The 19,627-nt window shown below is 60.0% G+C and overlaps 1 protein-coding gene across 5 annotated transcripts in view; it reads left to right on the top strand.

Annotated features, from left to right (window-relative positions):
• The first annotated feature begins 4,451 nt into the window (after positions 1–4,451).
• The window catches only part of MCF2L (MCF.2 cell line derived transforming sequence like), a 144,139-nt gene continuing 128,963 nt past the window's right edge, over positions 4,452–19,627 (top strand). For 3 of the 5 annotated variants that reach the window (XM_032402578.1, XM_032402586.1, XM_032402581.1), the window contains exons 1-2: positions 4,453–4,547; positions 10,095–10,267. In XM_032402578.1, coding sequence (XP_032258469.1) covers positions 10,099–10,267 — 169 coding nt within the window. In that variant the 5' untranslated portion in view covers positions 4,453–4,547; positions 10,095–10,098. Of the gene's footprint in view, positions 4,548–10,094; positions 10,268–19,627 lie in introns of all 5 variants that reach the window. The other 2 variants (XM_032402585.1, XM_032402583.1) reach the window with 1 other exon arrangement.

Below are 19,627 nucleotides of genomic sequence, written 5' to 3'. Positions count from 1 at the left end.
ATGCCGACCGGTGCCCCCGGTCACAACCTTCCCCTTTGTGGGCCGGCCCACGCGGCCACGGGGTCGTTGGTCCTACGTGGACAGGACAGCATGGAAAGAGAACCAGGCGGCACAGACGTGGCCGTCCTACCTGGAGACCAGTCTGCTCCAGAAGTGCTCAACGGACACGAAGCCCGTGAGCAGCTTGCGGCGGAGGGGGCCCCCTGGGGGCACCGGGAGCGAGCCGCACGGGCCGCGGCGTGGATCACTGTCCCTCGGTCTGGATCCAGGTGGGTCTCCTGAGGCCGTGAGGGAGGGTCTGCTCGGGGCTCCGTCCTGCTGCTGGCCGCTGTAGGGGGTGGTCCTCGGCAGTCCTCCGCCTGCAGACCGGTCACCTTGAATCTATGCTTCATCTCCCCGTGAGCACATCTGCGTCCAAATGTCCCTCGTAAAGGACACCAGTCATATTGGGGGTTGGGGCCTGTCCTTATCTGAGCTTAATTGCCTCTGTAAAGACCCTATCTCCAAATAAGGTCACACTCTGACAGGGTCCTAGGAGTTAGGGTCTCAACATATCTTTTCGAGGGGACACAGTTCAACCCATAAGACCCTGCTTTGGGGGGCCCAGTGGGAGATTCGTCGGCCTCAGGGGGAGGGCAAGCTCAGGCTGCGTGTGCCGGGCACGCGTGCCGACGAGCCGCAGAGAGCGGGGGCCGCCAAGACAACAGCCCCACTGCGAAGTCGTGGCCCAGGCCCAGCCGGCCCAGCCTGGGGACCCTGGGGCCCTGGTTGAAGCAGAGCTGGGTGAGGAAGGGGACGAGAGTGCCCTGCTGTGGAAGGGTGGGACTCAGACCCGCCCGACCCCGCAGGGCCCTGCCTCCTCCACGAGCTGCCTTGGGGGCAGCCACCCCTTTGGTCAGGGGCCTCCCTGTCCGCCGAGCGGCCCTTCCACACAAAACTCCCGTGGCCATCAGCTGGGGTGCACTCCTCAGCTCCCCTTTAAAAACCCTCAGGAAGGGGTCTCTTTGCCACCTCTGTACCCCATTCTCTTCTCGGCCCACCCAAACTGGGCTCATCTCCCACTCCCCTGGGAAGGCCCGGACACCCCTGCACCCCAGGCCCCGAGGGCTGGGCAGGGGAAGAGGGCGGGGAGGGGCGCTCCCCTGCCGTATCTGTTCACAGCTGCACGGCCCGGGGACTGCGCGGAGCCCGGGACAGATGCAGGGCTCAGTGACGATGCAGCTCCCTGAATCCGCACGCCTCAAGGCTCGCAGCCCCGCCTGCCCAGCTGAGCTGGACTCCTGGGCTGTGGTCCGGCAGACCAGCCCTGGCCATTTGCTTCCAGAAGTGGACGTGCAGGACTTAAGGGCCCCGTCACGGCAGAGCCGGCCATCGGGGAAGCAATTACACCCGAGGGCACCTTAGTTCAGGAGGAGCGAGCAAGGGAGGGACATCAGCTGCTGAAGGGTCCAGGTAGGCTTGTGGTCTGCCTGGGGGCCGGAAAAGGGTACCCCATCTTCCCCCACAAGCTTGGTTCTCTGAAACCCTAGGCAGCCCCCCAGAGGATGGCCAGCAGGCCCCCGACATGCTGCAGGCATGTCCCCGCTTGTCCCCTCCTCACTTTGGACCCAGTGTGACAAGGGCAGAGACACCCTGAGGGAACCCCGATGTGCTGAGGGGGACGAGGAGTGCCCTGTGCCTCTTCTCCTTAGCCCTACGTGGAGACTGGCCGTTTACCACCTGAGGTGTTACTGCTTTTTCTGAATAGAGACTTTCTTGGGGGGCGCCTGGGTGGCTCAGGCAGTGAGCATCTGCCTTGGGCTCCGTCCCAGGGTCCTGGGAGCATAGGGCTCTGCGCTCAGCCTCTGCCGCCGCCCCCGGGTCACGGGCACACACACGCTCTCGCGCGCACTCTCTCTCGCAAATGAATCTTTAAAAGAAGTAGAGACTTTTTTTGGGAAAGCAGTGCTTTTATATAAATGATTTAATCTCAAATGCTAGTTTTAAACAGTAAATCAGAGAAACAGGGACAATTTGGAAGGCAGATGGACCCTCCCAGGCTGGTCCCAGGGCACAGCGACCAACGGGGACAGCCTTGCAGGACTCCAAGCGTGGGGGCTCTCCTGCTCGGCCACAGCATTGACGGCGTTCCAGATCTGGAATCGGCAGGCAAACGTCCACTCCCACCTCCGGACCGAGCCAGAGTCTGCAGCCCGAGCTCAGAACTCAGGGCCCGGGCCCCGGGACCCCAGGCGGGTGCTCTGTCCCCTGCAATCTCTCCTCTCACATGGATCCCCCACCGTAAGCAAGGATACCGCGGTGCAAGTGGCCCCTTGTATTTGTGCTCTGCCGTGCACTTTCTGGAGCCGCGTTTGTGATGGTGATTTCCTTGTGCCTCACGGGGGGCTTGGGAGCTGTGCAAGCCACAAAGGGCTCATCCGGCCACGATGAGCAGGAGGCCAGCAGGGCGCTGCGCGGACCAGGGATGAGCTGGCCGGCTTTTGTACTCGGGGAGATTCATTTCCTCTTGAATCACCTCAACTTTAGAATTAGCCCTAACATTTTCTGAACAGCACAGGAATTTTGGGGGTTTGCCCTCTGTGCTTTCACTGCGTTGGGGACCATGCGCCGAAGCAGGCCGCTTTCATGTTCTGGGCTTGCTGGTTTGCTGGCCCCCAGAGCTGCTTGCCAGCCGAGCCCGTCCGGGTGTGGGTAACGGAGATGAAGATGCGGGATCCTGGCTGGGAACCCCTGCGCTGTGGCAGGACACACTCCCGTCGGGAGCCCGTGCGCGCTGGCCTGTGGGACCTGAGCCCGCAGCCCGCACACATTCTGACCAGGGTCACCGCACGGGTCACCTGCCATTTCCCCTCATTTTCTGCGCCAGCAGCACAGTCGGCTTGGACACCCCGCAGAGCAGTCCCCGGGGAAGCCAGGGGGCCACCTCCCTTTGTACATTCACTGCTCAGTTACATGGTGTTTCCTACAGCCCATCCGGAGAATCTCTCTTACCCGAGAGCCTCCCACGCAGTCACGGGGAACGAGGTGTTGGTCTTAAAAAAACAGGCAAAGCCCAGCATGCTGGAGCACCGTGACCTCCCTGTGGCCCCTTGGAGAAGAGGAACCCATCTGGTCCCTGACTCCCAAAGGTTCTTGGGGCGCTGCCCGTGACCAGCCCCTCCCATCTCTTCAGCTCCCCCCCCAAGCAGAGGGTTTCCCCTTCGTCTCATTTCCTGTCCCCTCAAACCACCCCCTTCCTTGTGAGCCCTGCCTGCTCTGTCCACTGAGTCAGGAACCCGGCCCACACTGTGCCCACCGCGTGCCCAGGACCTCCCAGGACAGTGTGGCCCCTGCAGACCCCGCATCCTGGGCCAGCGGAGCCTGGGCGTCCCGCGGAGCTGTCCCGGTGCGCACCGGCCACCAGGGAGTTTGCTGGGTGCTCGCCGACCTTCCACGAGCCCCACGACCCCAGGGCCGCTCCTGGGGGGTCAGGGCTGGGCGCCCTCCCTGCAGACCCGTGTCGCCGCTCCCGGGCGGGCCTCAGGCAGCGCCCACACCTCGGGATGCTGCGTCCGCCGTTGGAGCTGCCTCTTGGCAGGACGCTGTGGTTTAGTTTAAACCAGCTGACCGCTCCGCCCGCTACTCGCAGATTTTGTGAAGCCTCAGCTGAAAGGACCGTTCTGGATGTTTTCGTCCTCACATCCACTTTCATGCTTCAGATGCCCTGATGCCCCCTGCCTGCGCGGCCATCGAGGGGTGCAGTGAGCTCCTGCCCACCCCCGGCCCTAGGTCGTGACAGCGGGCTGTGCCTCCCACAGGGCCGGGCCCTGGCTCCCCGCTGCTGGCCGGGGTCCTGGCCTCTGCCGCAGGGGCGCAGCCCGCAGGTGGCCTGGCCCACAGGCACTGCGCAGGGCTGAGGCCACGGTGCGCACAGGCTTTGGTTGACCCCGCCCCGCCGGCCACCCTCCTCCTCCTGAGAGGCTCCTGGGGAGTCGGGGGAGCCTAGCGTGGGTGGAGGGCCTCAGGGCGGCATCGAGCCTGGCTCTGAGCAGGTGCCTCTGCGGCCCGCGGGACCCTCGTCCTGCGGGTGAGCCCGGGAACTGGAGTCGGGCAGGGGAGAGCCTCCGGGCAGAACTCCGCGTCCAGCCCAGCCCGTGTCCCCTTGGGATGCCCGACATGCGCCGGTCTGGGGCGACCCCAGGCGGAGAGGCACGACCCCTGCCCACCTGACACGTAGGAAGAGGCCAGGGCGGGCTCGGGGGTCTCCCCCCTCCCGCACCCTCCCCCGCCTCCTGGTCCCGCCCCTGCCCCAGACCTTTACCCCTTTCTCCCCCCTCCTCCCCCCACCTGAGCCCGCCTCCTCTCCCTCCGCCCACGCCCCTCCCTTCCCTCCTCCTCCCCCTCCGCCCTCCACCACGTCCCCGCCCCCACCTTTCCCCGCCTCTCTCGGGCGCCCTCCTCCTTCCCTGCACCCCTCCCCCTCCTCCGCCCTTCCCCCTGCGGCCCGGGGCGGCGTCAGGCGCAGCACCTGCGGCGGAGGACCCGGGGAGGACTGTCCAGGCGGGCAGGTGTGCGGGGGTGGGGGGTGGGGGGGCCGGTGGAAGGGGTGGATGGGGGCAGGGGGGGCGGTGAGCATCCGGAGGTGGCGGCCCGACCGGGTTCTCCGGTGGGGGTGCAGCCCTGCAGTCGCCGGCTGGAGGTGCGGGGCTCCCTGTGCACAGACGCCCCTCCCCATTGTCACGGGGTCGTGTCACACGCGGCAGGTGTCACCCACGCCCCCCCATGCCCCCCACCCTGAAGAGCCACGTCCCAAGCTCCTCCGAACCCCCCCCACCCGCGCTGATCCGTGAGGTGTCAGGACAGGTGTTGGGACAGGTGGCCCTGCAGGTTGGTGTGGGGGCAGCAGGACGAGGCCCCCCCACCGGCGTCGGCACTTCCCTGGGCCCCCCAGCCCGGCAGCGGCAGCGGGAAAGGCGGGTGGCCCACAGCCTAGCGGCCTTGCCTTTCAAAAGGGCTGCTCAAGAGAGGCTCCCGCAGTTTAAAAAGAAGAGCGGCTCTTTTCAGTCAACTTCAAAGGCTGTTCGACCACTTTCTAAGAAAGGGGCCCTGTTGCTCTCCGTGGCTCCTCCTCAGCCGCTCTGCTCACTTAAGAGGGGGTTTGGGGAGGAGCAGACTTTGGTCCTGAGCACACAGCCTCCGGTCCTTACGGGAGACAGCCCCGTCCAGGGGCCAGAGGCCTCCAGGGGCCCCAGCAGGCTGCCCGCCAGCCCTGGCCCAGGAAGGGGTTAAGGTGACCCGGCAGCAGGGTGGGGGGGGGATGCTGTGGGAGGCCCCAGGATGTGTGGCCGCTGGGAGCCGCAGGGCACCACAAAAATAAAAGTGGGTCCCCAGGGGCTGCTGGCCGCAGAGTGTCCAGGCCCCCCCGCGGCAGGCAGAGGACCCCACTTGGCAGGTTGGTGAGGGGGTGCGGGCAAGGAGCCCTTGCACCGGCGGGCGGGCGTTCTGTGCAAATCCAGGGGATGACGGGCCGAAGCTGGTTTGCAGACCCGAGTTCACGGACCAGGCTGTTCTGAGCTCTGCCCAGCCTCCTGGGACCCACGCCCTCTGCTCACACCATGGGGGAGGGGACAGTCCTGCCCCGACCTGGGGGGGTGGCGAGGAGGGGGCTCTCACTGGGGTGATCCAGCTCTGTCTTAGGACCCCTTCGCTTTTCAGGACCCCGCTCCCCACCCCGTGGGCTGGCCTGCGCCCTCCCACCCTGGCGTCACGGTCTGGGCCGGGCTAACGCTCCTGGGGCATCAGTTTTGCCTCACACAGTTGTGCAAGGAAGAGGTTGGTGCAGAGAGCTTCTGCCACGTAGGGCCCACAGCCTGGGGAGGGGGCTCTGGGGCCTGGAGGGCCTGGGGCGACTCTTCTCAGAGCGGGAGAGGCAAGGTTTTCTTACAGGAGAACTTACAGGGACCTAGAAGGAGGCCGTCCTGCAGGGGTCACGGGTGACTGGCCCTGCAGAGCCCCTGACAGTCGGGAGGGTTCAGGCAGCTGGAAAGCCTTCTCGGTCTCCAGCAGAGTCCCCCCCACCCTGCCCCAGCTGTCGCTCCCTGGAGCTCACCGGCAGCACCATCAGCCTGCAGGTGACCCTCTCTCTCTGAGCCTCAGGCTTCCCACTGCAGTCTTGAACTGAAAACGGGACATTTATCTGGGAAAGCAGCATCTGGGCGAGTCGAGGTGAGATCCCAGTCACTGTGGAAGGACAGCTGTCCGCCGCCAGGTTATTGAACTTCTGAAACGTGGACAGAATCCTGCAGCTGAAGCAAGGATGCGGAGTGTGTGTGGGCCGCAAACAAGCCGGCCTGGAATGCTCCCGACCGACTGCACATGGTCCCCGACTTCGTGGGTGTCGTATTATTTTAAGAGGCTCCTGGAGAAGTAGTTACAGGCATTTACTGCGTTTGTCCTTTTGTATTTGCTCACGAGAACATTAGTGAAGCTCTTTGCTGGCAGGTGGGAGACTCGCTGGGCTGGACACACACGGGCAGCAGAGATGCTCAGGGGCCTCGTCCTTTGGAGAGGGCAGGAGAGGATGGGGTCGGTCTTCACCAAAGCACCTGCAGGAGAGGATGGGGTCGGTCTTCACCAAAGCACCTGCAGAAGCGGCCGCGGGCCAGGCGCCGGCTCACAGGAAGGCCGCACGCGCGGGCGGAGTCTGGCGCTGCGGTCGGCTGGTGTGGCCGCTGGAAGAGGCAGGGGTGGCCCCCTCTTGCGGGCCGCCCAGGGGCTTGTAGACTCTCCGTGGGCTCCCAGCTGGCGTAGCCTATCTGTGGCATGTTCCTCTTTGAGATGGGGACATAACCCTGCTTCCTCCTGACTTCCTTGAGTGAAACTTCCAGAACTCTCTGCCCACAGTAGGATGTCTGATACTGCGTGGTTGCAGGAAATGCTAGGACATCTCGACTTTGTGGCCCATGGGGGGAAGAAGAGGGGGAATGACGAGTCCCCTCCACCTTCAGCTTCTCTGTCCTAGAACCGCCTTCTTTGCTTTTGAATGATGCTACTACATTCTCAGTATTGGCGATTTGTAACTGATTGATAACGCAGTTGTCATTATCATGACATGTCATGAGAGACCGCGGCGCGGCCAGCTGCGACATTCGCATCTTCGGTGCATTTCTCTAGTGCTGGGGCTCCCGCTCGTAAGCAGCAGCGGGAGAGGAGAGTCAGATTTCCTGTCCGCAGGCAGCCGTCTCGTCAGTGAGAGCGTGCGCAGCGCCCTGGGTGTCTCCCTTCAGGGGACCCTCGCCGGGCACAGCGACAGCACTGAGTGTGAGCGACGCCGAGCCCGGGTGTGCGTGTGCACGGGCCGCTCTCCCGGGACTCCGAGCTCCTGCGGGGCAGGGCTTGCCTGAAGCCCTCAGCACCGAAGCGGGTGCGCAGGGAGGTGGCCCAGCCGAAGGAGGAGCGGGTGACGCTGGTTGGCTTGGGTCTTCTGCTGTACTCGGCCACGTCCCTGCCACCCAGCCCCCAAGTCCCCTGTGTGCTGCGAGGGGGACGCCTGGACTCCAGAGAGGGACAGAACCAGACCTGGTGGCTGTCACCACTCCGGGTCCTCGCCTATCGGGAACTTTTCAGTGGGAGACAGAACAGTTTGGTGCTGGGTGGTTTTGCCAGCCTGGAGATTCTTATTTGTTTGTTTGTTTGTTTATTATTTTTATTTTTTAAAAAAAGATTGATTTTAGAGAGCACGCACACACGGGTGGGAGGGGCAGAAGGAGAGCATCTCCAGCAGACTCCCCGAAGAGCGTGGAGCCTGACACGGGGCTCGATCCCAGACCCTGAGATCACGACCTGAGCTGAAACCAGGAGTCAGACGCTTCACCGACTGAGCCCCCCAGGCGCCCCCAGCCTGGAGATTTTTGAAGTGAACGGGCCTGCCATCTGTCTCTGAGCTCTGCGCCCTGGAGATGACATTAGCTGTGGGAAACCACTGTTGAGATGCCGCCATCTGCCTGGGAGCTTCGGGTGGGGGGCGGTGTGCAGAGCCACTGGAGGACCACAGTCCTGGGGGCAGGGGCTCACCCCTCCGGCCCCCAGTGCCAGCCGTCCTCGGGGTGCTCGGGGCTGACCTGCCTGGCCGTGACCTTGCCGGTGGAAGCGGGAACGGCCTCATGGGTCCTCCAGCCAAGGGGGGTGGAGGGCATGCTTTTGAGAACAAAGTCCTTAAAAACAAACTTTGGACCGTCTTGCTTGGGTGTCAAGACCGGAGACCGAGTGCCTGGTGACCCTTGCGATCTCTGTGGCGGGTGGGGGCGCCGGAGGCCGGGCTGACGGGGCAGGAGCCCAGCGCTCCTGGGAGCAAAGAGAATCACCCACCGGGCCTTTCCTTTCTGTCCGGAGGTTTAAGATTACCATCAGCCTGCTCATGTTTGAAATCCTCTGAGCAGAATGTGGAAGAAAAGAGGAAAAAAACAGGGTTTGGGGGTTGGTTTTGTTTTAACCAGGGAAATGTGCCTCCTCGTGTTTCATGTTAAGGCCAGACTGAGGCAATCAGAAATCATTAGCTTCCGTCTGACTGTGGCCGCTGTCGGCGCCGTTCCTGGAACACAGTTTGATGGTCCTGGATCCGGGGACAGGCCCCAGTGCAGCGGTCCCAGGGCCTTTCGGGAGAGAGCGGCTCATTGTCCCTCGGGTTCAGCGTGAGGGATCCTCATTCTGGTGCTGGGCAGAGAGGTCCAGTAAGCGTCACCGGGACCCGAAGCGCATGCCCAGAGAAGTGACACGAAGGACGCGCGTAGGTACCGAGCAAGTTGGGGCCAGCAGCGGTGAGAATAAAACCAGAGGGACCCGTGCATACTGTGGGACCGGCAGGGGAAGCCCTGAGCGTGTGTGTTGGCAGGAAAACAGGGAGGAAATGGGTCTCTTGTCGGGCAGGGCTGTGGGGTTGGTGGTGCTCGCCGCATGAGGGAACCGGGCTGTGTGTCTGCCAGCCAGAGTCACCCCAGTCCGGTGGCGGCTCCTTCCTCCCTGCAAAGACAGGCGCGGCTCCGTGCCTCAGCGCCCTGCTCGTCCAAACTCCTCCCTAGATGCCGGCAGGCAGTGGTGGGCTTTCGAAGCTGCCCTGGGGGTCCGAAAGGAAGCCAGACCTGGGAACAGCACGGAGGGCGGGCTGGCCGTCGGGGGCCGGGCGGTCAGGGAGAGCCTTGAGGGGGCGAGTGGCGGGGCCTGAGCTGGGACGGCAAGGGGCGTCGGTGGGAGGAAGGGAAGTGGGTGGTGCTCGGCCCTGGGGTGGCCTCCTCCCGGTGGGGCGTGGCTTGGGGCCGGGACGAAACCACCCCAACGCATCGGGCGGAACCTCAACACTGAGGTGGAAAGGTGATATTGTTGGTAGTAATATTCAAGTCAGATCATTTCCATCTTTATTCTCGAAGACGGAGCCTGCCAGGTACCGAGTCAACAGGGGGATGTCATAAGGAACCACACACGGGCTCAGACCAAGCACAAAACCGCGAGGTTGGGAGCGTGTACCCCACATGTGACTTCCGGGGCTTTCTGTCTCAAGTGTCCTTACCAGCTGTCTGTTTACATTCAGGATTGCCTCCCAAAAACCTGACTTAAGTTTCCTTTGCTGGATTTTCACGGGAGGGATTGTACCTTAGTGTTTGTTCTGGGACTTGGGAGGACATTCTCTGCTCAGACGATTTCCCATGCTTTTCAGTAATCTAAATAAGCAATCAGGAGTGGTTTTGAAAGTTTGCCAGTTTGGTGAATTAGACTGTGACCTTGAAACCAGGGAATCAGGGATTTTTATATTCTTGAAACAAGAGCCTAAATGTCAAGGGGAAAATCTAGGCCTTTGTTTTTTTTAAGCAGAAGTAAATAATATTTTTGTTTATGCAACCTTTATTCCGTGTCAATATCATAAAAGAAGGTTGTTTAACTGAACATTGATGCGGTAGACATTCATTGGAGGAGAATGAATTTCCTTTTAAACGTACTCCCTCCATTTCTGAATAAACACTGCAAAAGGCTGCATCTAGTTGTTTGGACTTCGAGAAACGACTATGCTGTCCTTGGGCAGGGTGAGCTCATTTTCCTTTGAAAATCTGTTTCTCGCACTGCAGACTCATGTTTGACTGCTGGAGGTTTGTCCTGCGCAAGAAAACTGGACACAACCATCATTCTTCCCGGAGAGGCTCCGATGAGACCGAAAAAGAAGAAGGTGACCCTCAGATCGATGTACCTGACGTCCTCGGGCTTCTCAGAGACCCACCAGAGGGGTCACATTCACCTGCAGGTAGGGACCACTTTAATCCTTAGTTTGACCCGGAAGCTCAAAGTCCTGCCCGTAGCTTTTTTGGTCCTTGTAGGAGATGAGTGTGTTTTGGGTCTGGGAGAACAGTGTCCATCGTGGCGTCCCGGTGGCGTCCCCGTGGCGTCTGGCTGCAGGCCCGTGGCTGTTACCTGCCCACACCCGGTGAGGAGCTCCCAAGATGCTCCTCACTTGGTCCTGGAGGTTATTGCGATGAGCGGGTTAATGCGAGAGGAGAAAAGTTCGTCTGAGTTAGGGACGAAGCACGGTGCGGCCGGAGGGGAACCATCAGCAGGCTTGGCTTCAGTTCTCAAAACCACAGGAGCTGCTGTGGAATTCGGTAGCTGGAGCTGTCACGGCTCAGCAGGTCAGTGGTTGGTGCCCGGAGGACAGAGCGAGCATGACCCGTGCGGGCTGAGAGCCCCATGCTCCTCCGTGCCCAGCCTGACCCCAGTCCAGGCCTGGGTCCCTTCCCGCGGGCTCCTGGCCATCTCGTAGCCGAAGCCAGAGGCTGGACCCCCGGTCTGCAGTTCGTCTGCACTAAATTACTTGTTGCCCTTCCTGCCCACCCTACTCTGAAAGTGGTTTTCACTAGACGGGGCAAGCCACGTGCTGACCACCGAGGGACAGCACGGGTGGGATGGCGAGTGTCCACCCAGGGCTGTGTCCCTCGCGGGCTGTGTCTGGGTCTCCGTGCAGCTGTGGGCGGCCCTAGCGAGCAGGCCAGCTGGGCCATCGCTGCAACTCAGCCCTTGCGTGTCTGTGTCCGCGTGTGACAGTTTGTGCTGCCGATTGTGGTGTCTGGGACACACTGTGGACCAGCGGCCCTGAGCCACAGCTCCGATGACGGGCCCTTGCGTGTGTGAACGCAGTTGGCCACTTGAACTTGGCCGGTGGGTGGTTCCTTCTGGTGGGGTGGCCCCACCCGCGTCTCCTGTAGGTTCAGAAACTTGATTTTTGTCACGTCCCTTGTCGGTGACTGTTGGGAGCGGGAGGCTGAAGTCAGTGTCCCCGCGATGGGGCTCCTCGGCTCTCTGGTGCTCTCCGCGCTGGGAGCGGCGCGTGGGACGGCCACCTCGGGGAAGGCGAGGGCAGCAGGGGCTGGGGACAGGGCTGGGGACGGCGCTGCCCCTCACCCGGCGCGCCCGTGCTGGGAAGGCCACTTGGGAAGGCCGTGTGCTTCCTGCATGAGCGAGAGCGCAGTTCCGGGACGCGGACACTGGGGAGCACTGACCTTTGCGTCTGCAAGGCTCTCTAGTCCTTCCGCGCTCAGCTGGGCCGCAGTGGCTCGGGCTCCGGAGCGGGACACCGGGGCTGGACTCTCCATGGCGTGCTGGCGGCAGCACCGTGCCCAGGGGCCGCAGTGAGGACCCCAGGGTGCCGTGCGCTCGGGCGAGGGGGTCAGAGCCGTGCCCAGCCGGCCTGCGCTCCCACTGGCGTCGCTTCCTCTGTCCCCCAAGCCGCAGACCTCCGCGGCCCTGGGGGTCCTGCTCTATGGACGAGGCTCGCTGGGCCCCACGGCCCCTCCCCAGTGGACGGGAAGGCCCCCCCCGTTGTCCTTGCTCCCTGTGGAGATGGGGGGAGCGGGTGCCAAGGGAGGGAGGCAGGTGCGGGGCAGACTCTGAGTAGCTCGTCTTCCAGCGCAGAGTGGGTCCGTAGCTCTCTGTCCGGTCTCGGCCCTCCTGTGTGCCCGCCGGCGGCTCAGAGCCTGCCCAGACTGCCACAGCCACACGGGGGAGGCCTCCCTCCGTGGGGCGCTGTGCTGATGGCCTCCTCGGGGGGCCTGCTGCCTGTGACCTGGCCTGGGGGCCCATGAGCCACCGCTCACAGCGGCCGTGGGATGGCCCCACGGGAGGGTCAGGCCGCCTCTCCTCTCGGCAGCGGGGGGCAGGGCATCGCAGGTCAGTGCTGGGGTCTCCTTCCCGGGGCTAGTCCCGGGCTCAAGCCTCGGCTGGAGTCTGGAATGGACCCCAGCGTGTGTCCCCCGCCCCCTTCCCCGTGGCCACAGCTGTCTTTCTGGGAGCAAGTCGCGGCAGATGCTTTTTCTGCTCGGCGCCTTTCTGTGGGCCCACGCTGACAGGCGGGGGGTCTCCGCTTACCCCTGCATTCTGGCCCAGCCATTCGAAGCTCCCCTCCCCCCACGCCCTGCAGGGGCAGCTGCCTCTGCTGAGGACCCCTGGTCCATGACCCGGTCAGGGCTGGCCTTGGTCACGCACCCGGGGCACCAGGCCAACAGCCCCGGAGCGGGGGCCTGATGTACCAGGGGGTGGGGAGGCCTGAGCCCTCCCTCCCCATCCGGTTCGGGGCGAACAGCTGAAGCAGAATGGAATGGAGCCCGTGAGCTACTAGGACCCTGCGGAGGCAGGAGGGGGGCTGAGGTGGGAGCTGGTGGCCCCGCGGGAGGGCGGGGTGAGCCAGGCAGCAGCTCTCGGGAAGGCCGACCCGTGGAGGCACCGGTGGTGTGTACGGACCCGCGCACGCGTGCACACGCGCATCCCAGCGAGCGGAGCTCCGAGCTTGTCCGGCTCTGGATCCCTGCTCTCCGCCTTCGGTGTGTCGCGGGCACGGGCGGGGCCCCAGCATCCACGGTCGCCCCGCCACCGGCCTCCCTGGGGCTCCAGCATCTGCTGAGCGCCGCGGCGAGTCTGCGGCCCGTCAGGCAGGAAGCCTGTGGCCGTGGACGGGGGGTCGGTGGGTTTGAAGGCCCTCTGTCGTCTGAAGCCTCGCGTGTGAGAGCGCAGGAGGCGCGCCCGTCCCGGGGGCAGCTCCTCGTCACGGCGGAGGTGCTGCGTCTGGAGGCCTGCGCTGGGCCGGCGGGCCTCCCCTGGTTTGGATGCCTTGCCCCGCGGTTTACTTTGCAAACAGGGACATCGATCGTGATGGGTGGGAGGGTCTTTAGTGACGCCCGCAAACCTTTGAGTATCATGCTTGCACGGGTACTGGCCGTTTTGAGGATAAAAGACAACAAAACGCGGTTCTTGACGTGGGTGTAAAGCGAACGATTGCCGTCGGCCACATGAGGTTGGGTCGTGAAGTCGCCGTTGTGTCAGTCAGCTGCCCGGGGCCGGGCGAGAGGAGCCCCGATGGCCGGCAGCGCCCCGCGAGCCTCGCGGTTCTCTGCTCTCCCAGGGCCTCCCACATACGCGCTCCCGAGTGGCATTGACTTGGGGTTAGTTATGACCGATGTGACAGGTCGCAGGACTCTGAGCATCTGGAGAAGCCCCTCACGGGGACAGAGAGGCTGGGAGGCCGCTCATCACCGAGGCCCCCTCCCCATGCACCCCCCCCCCACGCGGCAGCAGGACAGCAGAAGGACTGATTTTTATTTCTGTGGAAGGTTAGTGGTTTTCTGTGTAATTATGAGCTTTATGATGTGTGCTGTATGATTAACGTGATCCCGGGGCCACACTGTGCCTGATGGTCATGATTTAGACCAACGAGTGTCTGGGGAAAAGTGAGATCACGGTACTAGGAGCCTGGTGATGCTGTTCCGTTGTTTAGATGACACCCTCCCGCGCCCCAGGCGCTCCGACGCCCTTGCCCCATGCTGTTGAGCCTCAGAGCCCCACTGACCTGTGTCTGCTTAGAAATCGGAACCTGAACCAGCTCCTGGGGGCGCTTTTTAAAAGACAGCGTCCTAGTGGTGCCTTCCAGCAAGTGCGTGGTGTTGGCTTGTCTGTGTCCTGAGATGCTAGCAGCCATCAGTGTGCGTTGCTCGGATTTATCAACTAGCTCTCGAGATTTCCCTTCTTATATTCACCTAATGACCAGAAGCGTCCCCCTTAACTCCTTGTTGCCGTGAGGTGCAGTTTGTAGGACAGGAGGTACACAGGCCTGATTCTTCCCCTTGTATCTACCAGTTTCTAGGATAGTGAGTGTGCCGTTAGCATCTTCCCAAGGGTTTTTACAAATATCGCCATAAACTCTTACAAAATAAAATTTAAGTGAATACATTTCAAAGATCTCATTGGCTTTGTTCGAGGGATCCTGAACAGGGCAGCATCCCACCCAGCAGCTGGAAAGGGGCTCCGAGCAGGTGGACAAGGTGAGAGGCTCCTTAGGAGCAGGAGGGGCGGACGAGGAACTTGGTCTGGAAAGAAATCGGGTGGTGATTGCAGGGTCACTGCTCACGGGTCCATCTGGCAGATCACCCAACTGACTGGTGCTGGTCACTCCGTTTCTGGGGGACTTGAAGCTGTAACTAAGTCTCAGTTTGGTGACGGGGGCTTAGCGTCAGTGGTCTTGTTTTTAACAGAAGTAAAAGACTTAAATATTTCATATATTTTAATCCATCGCAGCTGTTCGTATGGGTCGGATTGTCCTGTTTGGGGCCTTGGGAGCCTCTTCGTTCGGCCTTCGGATCCACCGGGCCTGCTGCCGCATCCTGGGCACATCCTTGCGGAGAGGAACACGGGCGAGTGCCGGGCCAGTGGACGGGCCTAGGACATACGACACATTTCAACTTCAAATAGCTCACGTACACGTGAATTCGTGCGACTGAGTACTGCTTGGCCACAAAAGCTACTGCGCGGCTTGCTCGCGGGAGAAGCCAGGCGGGTCTCGGAGACGCCGAGTGAGGGACGCACACACAGTTCCCGTTGTGGGACCTCGGGGGAGGAGGGTCTAGAGAGGGCCGAGCGGGTCTCTCAGCCTCAGGTCGCACCGCGGAGTGGGATCGCGTGCGCGGCGGGCGCCCAGCATGCACGTGGGTCGCAACTGGTCCGTGGCGCGCGTGGATGACCGCCTCCCCCCTCGCAGCCTGGGAAGGAGACGCGCTGAGTTCCCTCCCTGCTCTCCGACGTCAGGGCCACCTGGATCCCGGGTCTGTCTCCCGCTCCCGCCCCGATCCGTTTCCAGGGACAGCAGCATTCGGCTCCTCGGCCATTTCCCACACGCGCACCCAGTGGCGTGAATGACAGTGGCCTCTCTGTCACGGACCCGGGACCGTCACGCCTGAGGGAAGGTGGGATTCAGATTTCCGGCCGTGGGGTCCGGGACGACCCCGCCGGGGGTACAGCCCCATCACCGTGTCCTGAAGTCTCTCAAAATCCCTCTATGTGGTTATGTCAGCAAGCGGAAAAGTAAATTCCTTTGTTTCATTTTTCAGTGATTGCCATTTTACATTTCCATTTTACTTTTGGGGCGCCTGGCTGGCTCAGTCAGTCAAGCGGCCAACTCCTCCTCTTGGCTCAGGCCGTGATCTCAGGTGGTGAGATCGAGCCCCGTGTCTGGCTCTGCGCTCAGCACGGAGTCTGCTTCGGACTCTCTCCCTCTGCCCCTCCCCCGTGTGCCTGCTTGCTGTCTCTAAAATAGATAAATAAAATGTTTTTTTAAATTTCCATTTTACTCTGTAATGACGTAGCATGACCACAGGTTTCTGGACCGAATGCTGCACACCCAGCGGCGTGTGGGGTCCGTCCCTCTGTCCCCCTCCTGTTTCCCCTCCCCCGGGTGACTGCTCTCCTTCAGGTTTGCTGTCCCTCCTGCTATGCGAGGTGTTGGAGCACGAGTGCCTGTCCTCGTGTCTGCTGTTTGGTGTGAATGGCTGGTACCACACGCACGTCCCTTCACTGTGCTCTCTTCTAACCCGGTGAAGTTTGGACTGTGACACCTGCGCCCTGGGTCTGTCCCCTTGGCGGGCCTGCCTCTCTGCCCGTGCTTGCGGGGCTGGCAGGTGTCACCTCTAACACCTGCGCTGTCCCCAGGGCCCCGGCTGCTGTGGGACGGTGCCTCCTGGATTTGTCCCTGAGGGACGGGTGGCCACGGGCCCCACGGGGCACAGTCCTGCCAGGACCCTTAATGCTGGGGTCGCTGGGGTCCTCGCTTCCTGGGGGGGTGAACTGTGTCTGTGTGTCTGCGTGTGTCTCTGTGTCTGTCTGTGTGTCTGCGTGTGTGTCCGTGTGTCTGTGTGTCTCTGCGTGTGTGTCCGCGTGTCTGCGTGTGTGTCCGTGTGTCTGTGTGTCTGTGTGTCTCTGCGTGTGTCTGCGTGTCTGCGTGTCTGCATGTGTGTCTGTGTGTCTGCGTGTCTGTGTGTCTGTGTGTCTGTGTGTCTCTGCGTGTGTCTGCGTGTCTGCGTGTCTGCGTGTGTGTCCGTGTGTCTGCGTGTGTGTCCGTATGTGTGTCTGCGTGTGTGTCCGTGTGTCTGTGTGTCTCTGCGTGTGTCCGCGTGTCTGCGTGTGTTCGACACTCGGAGCAGAGCATCCTCTCTCAGTCCGCCTGGCGCAGCAAACACCTGCGGGGAGACGCGCGAGGTCTCTGTGTCTGTGTCGCCGGTTCCCCGAGAACTTGGTTGACACTGGCTGGCACCTCTGTTCCTGGGGACAAACGTGACCTTTGGGCCTGTGGGGCCTGGGAAGGTGGGCTGCCCGCAAACACAAGGTGCTTTGTCTTCCTTCAGCCGCTCGGGGCGGGGCGCCTCTCTACGGGCTCTGTGTGGTGCTTCCAGGCTCCGTGTGTCCCGTGGGCCTGGTGAGGGCAGCTGTCCGTCCCCGCCGCAGCGAGGACCCAGCCTGGCCGGCAGCTACCAGAAGCCCCTCGCTGGTGCTGCTTGAGTACAGAATTTTCTCTCCTGCTTCATACGCTACATGGGGATTTGGGGGGTTATTTTCACGCAGATCTTTTCTTTTCTGAGACTGCACATTATTTCTCGATTGCTTTGATGACCTTGCTTTCCTGCTGGCCCGCGGCCCCCCGACTCCCCATTGGTGCTCACACGGCATCCAAGCCTTCCTGGAGCCCCGCTTGTCCAGTCTTTTCTCCCCGAAGCAGCCCAGACCCTCTCCCCCTCCCTCCTTCTTTGCTTTCCTTCTTTCCTTCTTTCTTTTTTGGGTTTGTAATAAATCCTACACATCTTCATGACTCACAGTCAAAATGGTGTAACAGGTACACCAGCCAAGTTCTCGCTCTGAGCCTGCTGCACCTGCCGGTCCATGCCCGCGGGTGGTCTCTCCTGCGGGATCCCGCGCTCCCTCCTGGCTTATACAAAGGGCAGCACACTACAAACCCCATTCTGCACATTTTCCCGCTCAGTGTATCTTGGACGTTGTTCCGCATCAATGAAGAGTGAGTTGTTCATTCTGTATTCGTGGCCACACGTAACCCTCCGTGCACACGGCCACAGCTCCTCAATCTGTCGGTGGACGCTTGGGTTCTTCTTCTTTCTCGCTGTTGCAAACACTGCTGCGGTTAGTGACCTCAGATGAGGTCGTGTATGTGTGCTGGTGTGTGCATTCCAGGTTCCCAGAGGCCGAGGGGGGAGCAAGTCCTTTTGCTGCCTTTGCTCCGAGTCGCGGCTGCACTGCGGGCCCCGTCGTGCACCCAGAGCCGTCTGGAGAGCGGCTCTCCGCAGAGGCTCCCGGCACCAGGTTCTCCATCCTGTGTTTGCCAGTCCAAGGGCGGAGGAGGGCCGTCTCAGTGCGCAGGTGTGACCACACTCGTCCCACGCAGACCTGGAGAGCCTCCTGCTTGGTTTCAGACTTGTTTACACCTCTTGCTGCCCATCTTCTTATTGGCTTGCTCGTCTTCTAATGGTTTCTAGGAGCTCTTTATAAATTAGGGAGATTGGCCCTTGTGACAGGAGTTGAAAGTACTTTTTCTCAGATTGCCATTGTCTTGATTTTCTTTTTTTGCCGTTTTTAAAATGTAGTGGAATTCCAGGATTTTGTGGCTTTTGGATGTTGAGTTATAGTTTAAAAGGCCTTGGTATTCCAAGGTTTTAAAGGAATTCACCCATTTTTTCCCCCTAGGACTTTTATTTACATGTAAACCTTTAACCCGTTTGGATTTATTTTGTTCTATGGTCTCAAGTATGGATCCAACTTTGTTTTTCTAATCTGGTGGTCCTGATACCATTTATTAAAATCTCTATCTTCACTCCACAGATTGGAGACACCACCATGAAATTATATTAAGCTTCCATATGTATTTGAGTCAGTTTCTGTAATTTCTGGTCTACGTGATTTGTCTGTTTGCCTTTCAGTTTCTGGTGCCACTCAGCTTTAGTTACTGGGGCTCTGGGGCATATTTTAACATTTTATCTGGTTCATTTCACTTCATTGCTCCTTTCAAAGGTTTACCTGACCATTCTTGCTAGCTTTTTTTTTCATATAAAATCCAAAATTCATTCTAATTACATAATTACATAAACAAATCAGCAAATAATTATGGTTTTATTTCTTTGAGTTTTTCATACTTCTGATTTCTTTTTCTGGTCTAATTGCATTGTCTGGTATCTCTAGGGCATTGTGGAATCGTGGGCTTGCCTAGTTTATTGTTGGGGAACACGCCTCCTACAGTCTTCCTATTCAGTATTACACTGGCTTAGGGCTGAGATAGGGACAGTTCAGTGTGTGTATGTGTATTATATTAGAATACCCAACGATTTTCTTTTTCGAGTATTTTAAAATCAAGAACAAATAAAAATAACTTTATCGAGTGCTTCATTAGTATCTGGAGATGATCATGACATTTTTATCTAGGAACGACATCAGAAGGAGGTATGTTTATACATTCCCCACACTTAATCCTCTACAACCTTTTTTCTGTATTCCTGGCATAAAGCCCAATCAGTCATGATATCACTCTTTTTTTATCTTTTTTTAAAAAGATTTTGTTTGTTTATTTGAGAGAGAGAGACACAAACACAGCAGAGAGAGAGCACAAGGAGGGGGAGCAGCAGGCAGAGGGAGAGGGAGAAGCAGACTCCCCACCGAGCAGGGAGCCCGATGCGGGGCTCGATCCCAGGACCCTGAGATCATGACCTGAGCCGAAGGCAGACACTCAGCCAACTCAGCCACCCAGGCGCCCCATGATATCACTCTTCTAATAGGATGTGGATTTTATCTAATTACCATTTCTTTCTTCTCTGCAGCTTGATGTTTGAATGTAATATGTTCTGGAAATCTTTCCCATCACCCCCACCAAGGGCAAGCTCACACAACTTCTCCTATTTTCCATTTCCTGCTCTTTTAAGGAAGGAGCCAGGGACACTAATCACATCTGCCCAGAGAACTGGCCACTTTTCTACTGACGAGATTATTACTTGAGCGTTTGTCTCTTCTCCTGTTTGAGTGCCAACCTCTCAAGGCAGAATCTGTCTCACAATTCTCAGCAATCACAAATTAAGGAGACATGCTGTACCGAGGAATGCATCTAGTACGTATGCTGGGATGAGAAAAATACTTAAGACAGCAACCCCTCTGTCCTTAAAATTCAGTCCAGGGCAGGAAGCTGGCAGCCCTCCAGAGGCTGAGGAAGGAGCTTTGGGATGACAGGAGCATTATTTGAACATCACTTTGGGGAACCTGCTCAGTTGGAGTTTGGGGTTTGGGAATCTGGGACGTTTGA

This window comes from Phoca vitulina, unplaced genomic scaffold (assembly GCF_004348235.1).
Source record: "Phoca vitulina isolate PV1807 unplaced genomic scaffold, GSC_HSeal_1.0 scaffold5, whole genome shotgun sequence".
Taxonomy (NCBI): Eukaryota; Metazoa; Chordata; class Mammalia; order Carnivora; family Phocidae; genus Phoca; species Phoca vitulina.
Note: the sequence above shows the minus strand (reverse complement) of the source record. Positions and strands in the feature narration are given on the sequence as shown.